The 9,355-nt window shown below is 42.9% G+C and overlaps 1 protein-coding gene across 1 annotated transcript in view; it reads right to left on the bottom strand.

Annotated features, from left to right (window-relative positions):
- The window catches only part of LOC101850206 (mucin-17), a gene marked incomplete in the record, with an annotated part of 71,313 nt that overhangs the window by 26,864 nt on the left and 35,094 nt on the right, over positions 1-9,355 (bottom strand). The window contains 1 exon segment of the mRNA XM_035972563.1: positions 7,764-7,972. Coding sequence (XP_035828456.1) covers positions 7,764-7,972 — 209 coding nt within the window.

Below are 9,355 nucleotides of genomic sequence, written 5' to 3'. Positions count from 1 at the left end.
TCTCTCTCTCTCTCTCTCTCTCTCTCTCTCTCTCTCTCTCTCTCTCTCTCTTTTTCCACCATCTATCTTGCCTGTTTCTTTTTCCCACGTTTCTTCAGGCGCGGTGGGGGCGGCTCACGTTTCAAGTACTTCTCCACCCCTTCATCATCCTCCTCCTCCTCATCCGCCTCTTCCTCCTCCTCCTGGTTCATAGTAGTTCCTTCAACTATGTCGTCATCATCGTCATAACTGTCCTCGCCCAAATCGTTCTCTTCCCCACCCCCGTTCTCTCCGTCACCAGCTGCCTCCTTCCCGGCTTCCCCTCGTCCTGCTTCGTCAACCTGTGGCCTTGACACGGGCCTCAGCGAGTCCTTGACCTCTACGCTGGAAGCCCCGCAGCATAACCTTGGTCTGACCCCTGACCCCGTGGCCTCTGACCCGACATGGCGGGGAGCAGCTGTGGCGTCCGTCTTCTCCACCTGCTCAGTGCTGTCTTTTGCTCTGCTGTTTTCGTTCACTCCCTCTTCTTTGTCTGTAGGATTATTATTAACTTCAACATTTTCATCGAGAACTTTTGCGCTTTTCTTCGAAATCTTCACCGGCTTTGCATTTTTCTTAGGCTTGACGCCACCGAAAAATCTCCTTCCTTTCTTTCTCCCTGTTGCTGCTTGTTCCTCCTCACCTCGTCCCTCCGTCTCTCCCTGTACATTCACTCCTGCGTTCTCTTTATCCTCCCCGCTCGCGTCTTCCACCTTCTCTCCGCCGTGACGACTGCCCGTCTCCCCGACATCCGGTCCGGTCTTCGTCGTCCCTGACTTCTGCTCGCCGTCTGCCGGACCCACACTGTCCTTGACCTCCACGCTTTTGTTCCCGCGACAGAACATGGCGGAACACACAGCAGTGAATAAATACAAGTCCTCAACTCTCTCTGAATATGGCAGGACACACAGCAATAATTATATATACCAGTCCTCAACTCTCTCTGAATATGGCTGAACACACAGCAATGAATAAATACAAGTCCTCAACTCTCTCTGAATATGGCAGGACACACAGCAATAATTATATATACCAGTCCTCAACTTTCTCTGAAACAGCACTCAGCAATATATAAATACAAGTCCTCAACTCTTTGCGTATATATATATCGCTTAACACACGGCAGTTTATAAATACAAGTCCTCAACTCTCTCTGTATATTATGATAATGATAGAACACACAGCAATATCAGTGCTCCACTCTCTGCAATATAACTCAACACACAACAATATATTATATTACTATATACAAGTCCTCCAGTCCCTCTGTATACGACAGAACACAGTCCTCCACACTCTCTCTTTCTCCCTCTGTATAGGCCTATATGGTTCAGCACATGGCGGTATATTATTTTATAGCACTCCTGAACTCCGTCTGTATGTGTGAAACACGGAATGTAGTATGTACCCAAACACACATCTAGTGTATACCAGTCCTGTGCTCTTTCTCTCTCTCTCTCTCTCTCTCTCTCTCTCTCTCTCTCTCTCTCTCTCTCTGTCTGTCTGTCTGTCTGTCTCTCCGTATAAGAAAAAACACACAGCAGTATACACCACCAGTCCTCCTCTCCCTCTATATAGCAGAACACAACGATATTATACCAGCCCTGTACTCTCTGTGTGTATATGGCTCAACACATAACTAATCTTCCTCTATCTCTCTCTGTTTCTGTATATTATTATGACAGAACACACAGTGGTATTTACCAGTCCTCCACTCTCTTTGCATAATATTATGACAAAATGCACAGTGGTATTTTTCAACGCCTCTAAGCTCTCTCTCTCTCTCTCTCTCTGTTTCTGTCTCTGTCTCTTTCTCTCTCTCTCTCTCTCTCTCTCTCTCTCTCTCTCTCTCTCTCTCTCTCTCAGTCTGTGTCTGTCCGAAGTGTTCACTTGGCGTGGTATAGTTGCATACTATTCTACACCATGGATAAACTCTCTCTCTCTCTCTCTCTCTGTTGGTGAATCCCTTGTTCAACACCCGTGGTAGAACAGAAAGCTAAGGCACCTGCACTCTGTATCACTCACTATCCGCCTACACCGACTGTCTGATGAGTTGAACAATCGATGCACCTGCTCCAATTTCCCCTCACAACCTGTTGTTACAATCTATCTAAATCAAATCCTTCCAACCTGAACTAACGGACAAATGATCCACTTTGCCTACAATACACGCATGCGGCTCGTTTACACACAATATCCTGCAATTGTCGCCGTACAGATGTTCAGCAGATGTTCAGATGTTCAAAATAACAGCCGGTGGGAGACCAGTCCATGCAGGAACCTGTACGTTACCAACGGTACCAAATTTCTCTCACCTAGCTAGCGCTGTATAACACTTCTGCTTTGTGGCTTGCTTTTACCTCAGCACCAAAAGTTTCTAAAGATCTACCCAACCTATCCGGCTGTGCGTGAAATGGGAGGTTGGGGGGGGGGGAGGAGAAAAATTCACAACGGCCAAACTAAAACTTTTCTACGGCAAAGGGAGAGAAATTGCACCTGTGGCTACAAAAACATCGATTCTTTCCCTTGAAGTATCCCGTGTAAGGTCAATAAGATGGTACAAAAATAGAAAACCCACGACTTCTCGAGACGTTTGCTTCAAAACTCGAGCTGAAGAAACTCACAGGTTACAATTAAGTCAACAAGCTCCTACTGCAAAATATAACTTGAAAAAATCACGCAAGCTACAGCTCCCCTCTGTTTGTAAATCCAGGATTTACTTTCACAAATGTATGGCAAAGATACCAGTAGAAGCACCACAAGCGTTCTACCTCTAACATTCCACACAACGCAACAACATTCACCAAAATCCAAGTCGCGGGTGTCAAAGACTGTCTGGACGTACGATAAATGTTTCTTTCCGAAATGCTTGTAACAGCAACAAGAACAATCACAAAACGCACTTCACTGTCGAATAAAAAGACTGCCGATACATGATATGAGATATTATTATTATCAGTATCAGCGAAGTTAAAGGGTCCTCTCAGATCTGAGAACAGCGGGGAACGTTTCATCAAAGGCCGCGAGCCCAAGAAGACGAGAGTCTTTGCCACTGGACGATTTCTCCAGTTCGGCACAACACGTTAATAATTTATACTACGTTCTCTGTCACAGTCCACTCTACTCGACGTCATTATAATAATCGTATAGCAAAAACAAGCAACACTGGGTGGATGAGCACGCTGAGAGATAGGTACAGCACACGACGCACTTACACCACTATGTGTGTGTGTCAACCAACGTCATACACACACACACACTTAGATAAACACACACAGAGAGACACAGAGACACATACAGAAACTAGAGGTGTGCAAAATCCGGATAATCTATAAGGATAACCGGATAATTCTCAATGAAACATTATCCGAATTCAGAATCTTAAACTCTCTTTACTGACCCGTTTGCCGAAGTGGTTCTAATCCATTTGCCGAAGCGTTTCATATCATATTATTATTTGCACTGACATATTATCCGGAATTTGTTAAAGCGACTCATTGCCCAGCCCACACAGGAGCGACCAGCAGGGCTTGTCTGGGCAGGCTGAGGCACGGCTGGAACCAGCACAAGAACTCTGCCGCCTTTCCGAGATCACAGAAGTGTGGCAGCGACACTCGCAGGCAGCAGGTAGCAACTAGCAGGGGGTGGGGGTGGGGGACGGAGACGCACACGGAGGGATCTATAAATAACCGCTAACCGATATAACACCTGGACTGGTCATTATATAAAATCATTGAGCCAGGTAGCCTGAGACCTAGACGGCCAGATAGCCTTAGACGCAAAGATTCGCAGTTCGCAGCGACGCGCGCGAGTTTGTGCATTATTGGGTTTCTGGGGCGTGAATAAATTGTTGGCTTTATTTATCACGGAAGGAATTCCCGGTGCTATTTATAGCTAGCACAGGGCGGCGGGCGGCGAGAGAGAGAGAGAGAGAGAGAGAGAGAGAGAGAGAGAGAGAGAGAGAGAGAGAGAGATACAGACACACAGACAGTCAGACAGACCAGAATCATAGTATAATAAAGAACATTCAGTGAGAGAGTAAACATGTGTGTGTGTGTGTGTGTGTGTGTGTGTGTGTGTGTGTGTGTGTGTGTGTGTGTGAGAGAGAGAGAGAGAGAGAGAGAGAGAGAGAGAGAGAGAGAGAGAGACAGAGACAGAGAGACAGAGAGACAGACAGAGAGAGAGAGACAGAGAGAGATCGATAAATAGATACATTGCAGTGTTGGAAACATCCTAAATGAAAATCGGAGACACTCGACCTCAACATCTTCCTTAAATATGAATCGAACTCGTGTCACATGCACATACGGTGAGCACATTAACCACCACACCACATACAACAATTTTCACTTGTACTTGTCGACCTAAACATAATTTTTTTTCCTCAAAGCAAGTCAGCACAACAGTATGAAACAGACTTACATGTGGTACCAGTACCTAAGTAGCAAAGAAAACATTACGGACCATGTTTCATTAAAAAGAGGAAAGCTTGGTTTTAGTTTTAGCAGGAATTTTACAGCGCTCGTAACTGCATAATACGGTCTTATGAGTGCCACCCGTGAGGAAAGCTTAGGTATTGATGAAAAAAAATTCTTATCAGATCAACATTATTTGACGTTGACAAAATAAGAAGAGAGGTGACAATGTAGGCTCCTCTTTTGTTTATCCGTTTGTTCAAAGACACTTCGGTGTGTTAGAAATAAACACAATACTTTGGTACTTTTTAAAATGTTCTAACTTCTGGTAGATAGAGAACAAAGCATTGAATTAAAGTAGAGAACAAAAGCCTTGAATTTAGGTAGAGAACAAAGAAATGACGTCTGAGACTAGGAAGAGAAAAGTACATAAATATTTGGCCCAGAACAACCTCCCAAGAACACAAAATTAAATAAAAATTTCACACCGTTTTTCCAGGCAGACATCATCAGGCATATCAATAATAATGCCGGGGCATGTTCAATCTTAGGAAATTACCCAGAGACAAAACAAGACGTTAGCTGAGAGTTTATCGAAACGTACTACAATATTATGTATAATATTTGTGAGGCAGCGTGGTGGAATCAGGCTCTCGTCAAAATAATCAAAGTGAAGAAACTTGCATTGTTCCCCAAGTATGTGAATTTTTATCAAATTTTTGTTTTTTGGCTCAACACCTTCCATGCCCATTAAAGAACTCATTTCTGTGTGGATTTCTCTTAAAAACGTTTATTAAAGGAATTAAAAAAAAAAAAATTTCAGTCGCCACGGACTCTTAAGCTAAGGAAATAACTAATCTTTGGCGGACATTTCCTCACTAATTTTGCTTCTGAAAACAGATGACTCACACCTCCTTCATTCACAAATATCTCAACTTGTATTCAAGATAAAGGATATTTTTTTCCTACAAGTAAAGACGAGTGAATAAGCTGTATGATGGTACCTATAACTCTACATGCCCAAAAATTGACGAGAGCCTGATCCCTCCACGCTGCCTCACATTTTATATACAATTATATAAAATCTCATTTCATGCTTTTTTACCTCAAAGAAATGTTTCAGAACCACTAGATTATTCTATCCTCACAACCTTTATGGTGACAAATCTTCGGCAAAACCAACATGAAAAAAAAAGATAATGAATATAATAATGAGTACAGTGATACATCCATAAACTGAGGACGGGCAGAGAACTGAAAATGACCACACAGTTTGCATGTAGCAGGCAGCGGGAAACAAAGAAATCATAACAAGCACAAAGTCCCACAGTTAAGTGTAAGGACTTTATATCTCAAGGCTATGGCTACTTTGATACTGTCCTGAGCACTTCCGAACACCCTATTGTTGTTGTTGTTGTTGTCGCTGTTGTTGTTGTTTAGTTTTTATTGGTGTTGTTGTTGTTAATGTAGTTGCAGTTGTTGCAGTTGTTGTTGTTGTTGCAGTTGTAGTCGAAATCGTTTTTGTTATTGTTGTTTTTGTTCTTGTTGTTATGATAGTAGTAGTAGTAGTAGTAGTAGTAATAGTTGTTGTTGTAGTTGCAGTTGTTGTTACTGTTGTCGTTGTTGTTGTTTTTATGTCGTTGTTGTTGTTGCACTTTTATTTTGTTCAGTTGGGTTTTTTCGGAGGTGTGGATGGTTTGTACTGTTTGTTTGAGTAAAGAAAAGCACATGGATAGAATCATCAGTCCCCACTATACAGGCATCATGCACATCTGGCAACAAAAGAAACGGCGTAAGACAAGAGAGAGAACAAGTCTGTGTTGACCTCCACTTCCCACTCAAGACCCAGAAACTCATGAAGAAAACAGTAGATGTATAAACCATAATGTATAATGTGTAATGTATAACGTATTCAGGTATATAAAGTGTAGACCTAACGTATAATGTATAATGTGTAATGTGTAACGTTTTCAAGTATATAAAGTGTAGACCTAACGTATAATGTATAATGTGTAATGTATTTTTAAAGTAATCAAGTATATAATAAAGCATTATGTATAATGTACAATAGGTAATGTATAAAGTTTTCATGTATATAAAGTATAAACGTAAAATGCATGTATAAAGTATGATGTATAAAGTATAATTTATAAAGTATAATGTATAATGTATACAGTGACGAGTGATTCATGCACACTGGTGTGACCATCCCAATAACAATATTATATACCTGATCCGGATAGGGGCGGGGCTGAAACAGGAAGTGGGCGGGTGTATCAGACAAGGGAAATAACTCACATAGCCGGAGAAACAAAACATTTTCTAGAGTTGTGTACCTTGCATACATACAAACCGTGACAACCCAGCGTATTTTTGTTCATTGTCCTGGGGATTCCCCGACCCCACAGACACAAGGTGGCGCCGATTGGTTTTACCTGTGATAAGGCAGCTTCAGCGGGGAATGTTTTACTCAGAAACCCAACTCCCATACTAAACAATCTAAAGTTTTCTTGCAAGCAGACAATAAATAATACTTCTTTGTTCTCATTGAAATGTGATAGATCTAGTTTCCACAACTACATGACGTCGTGTTCAGAAAGTAGCTGGCACAGAATAGTCCCCACAAAAGGCACAATCTTTGCCAGTAAGCACGATGGTCTCTTCAGAAGTATCACTAAGTAGGAGCATTAGCTGTATTCTTTTGATGCAGAACTCTCGTGTTGTAAACTTGTGAAGAACAAGGAATAAATGAAACCCTTTGCAGAAAAAACCATGGATTGCTCTTCCTGTCAGAGCCAGTACAAAACGGTGCAGAACTCTTCAGTAATTATAATTATATGCTCAGGAAAACGTTTCGAATTTTCAGTTCTAAAAATGGTGCGTGATCACCAAAAGTACACTACTGTTGTTGTCTATGATATAGGCCTAGATAGCAACAATATAATCTCCCTCTCCAATAAAAAGAAGAGAGACAGAGAGAGAGAGAGAGAGAGAGAGAGAGAGAGAGAGAGAGAGAGAGAGAGAGAGAGAGAGAGAGAGAGAGGGGGGGGGGTGATAGAGAGATAGACAGAGAGACAGACAAACAGACAGACAGAAACAGAAACAGACAGACAGAACCAAAAACAGAGAGAAAGAGAGACACAGAGACACAGAGAGAGAAGGTGAAAGAAACAGAGACAGAGACATAGAGAGACAGAGACTAAGAAAGAGACAGAGAGAGAGATGGTGACAGAGACAGAGACAGAGACATAGAGAGACAGAGACAAAGAAAGAGACACAGAGAGAGAGAGAGAAATGATAATGTACCACAACCCGTAAGCAAGCACCCACCTTGCCCACGACCTCCGGCAGGGAGGGCGCCTCGTCGAGGTCATCAGAGGTCATGACCTTGTCTCCCTGACCCCGGCGGTTGGAGCAGACGCCACAGCAGCAGCAGCAGACGATGATGATGACGACCACCAGTAGCAGCAGGCCGCCCAGAACGCTGCCCACGATGATCCAGGTCATGTCGTCGTCATCACTAGCCGGCTCAATGTACGCTGGGGGTAAAACCAGTTTTAATTTTTAGTTTTTAGTAGAGTTTTTACGGCGCTCGCAACTGCATACGGTCATATGAGCGCCAAAGGGTGGATGTCAACAGAGAAGTCCTTACAGGGAATCACTTACTCTGCTCACCTCTCTTGTTTTTAGTTTTAGTAGTGATTTTACGGCGCTCGCAACTGCATAAGGTCATATGAGCGCCAAGGGGTGGATGTCAGCAGAGAAGTCCTTACAGGGAATCACTTACTCTGCTCACCTCTCTTGTTTTTAGTTTTAGTAGAGATTTTACGGCGCTCGCAACAGCATAAGATCATATGAGCACCAAGGGGTGGATGTCAACAGAGAAGTCCTTACAGGGAATCACTTACTCTGATCACCTCTCTTGTTTTTAGTTTTAGTAGAGTTTTTACGGCGCTCGCAACTGCATAAGGTCATATGAGCGCCAAGGGGTGGGTGTCAACAGAGAAGTCCGTACAGGGAATCAGACTTACTCTGCTCACCTCTCTAGCTTCAACAGCACAACGTCTGCTTCAGCTATCAAGGCACCACGGAAATAGAGGGTCACAAGAGTGTGACAAACATACAAAACAAGTACAGGAACAATGACGATAGTAAGGATTAGGGAAGAAAAAGCAGCAGTTCCTTGTTACAGTTCAGGCAGTTATGGGCATGACATTGATGAATCAGCCCATTTACAGTTCTACTATGCATAAGGACAGGTTAATGTTCCCCCTTTGCGAATGGCCTAAAGACACTTCAGTCAGTGGCATCGTCTCGGGGGTGGGGTATAATCAGGGGGAGGGGGTGGGGATGAGGGTGGTACAATGGTTGGAGAGGAGGCTGGTGGTGGTGGTGGTTTCATTTTTCCTTTATTACCAGCTGACCAGAAAAGTTCGTTCAAAGTATTGTTAATAACTTTCATGTTTATGATTCAATTGACATCAAAATTGACAGAAAGCTTTAACGTCCATCTGGATTACGTTCTTTTTTAAAGTTCATTGCTGTTGCACAATTGAAAGATGATAAAGCATTTAATCCATGTACACCATGCTTTTGCAGTGAAGATAAATCTACAAACGAAACCTCCCAAGTCTACATGTCGTGCATAATTTGCTCGGCCATACGGGATAGACATATCAGTAACAAGCATAACGTTCCAAGCAAAAGGTCCATTTTGAAATGGGCTGTACATTTTGAAAGGTTTGGGTTCAGAGAAGAACAGAACTCGAATTCAAAGCCCCGAGTAACACACAGTAGGCAGCCTGTTAAAGCAACGTACTCTTGAAAAGGATAAGGTGGTCCGTGATTCGGTGAGCTCTGACCGATACCTCGTCATGCTGCCAAACTTTTGGAGAAGCTTGGAACTATTAAAATTTGTTGAT

This window comes from Aplysia californica, unplaced genomic scaffold (assembly GCF_000002075.1).
Source record: "Aplysia californica isolate F4 #8 unplaced genomic scaffold, AplCal3.0 scaffold00741, whole genome shotgun sequence".
Taxonomy (NCBI): domain Eukaryota; kingdom Metazoa; phylum Mollusca; class Gastropoda; order Aplysiida; family Aplysiidae; genus Aplysia; species Aplysia californica.
Note: the sequence above shows the minus strand (reverse complement) of the source record. Positions and strands in the feature narration are given on the sequence as shown.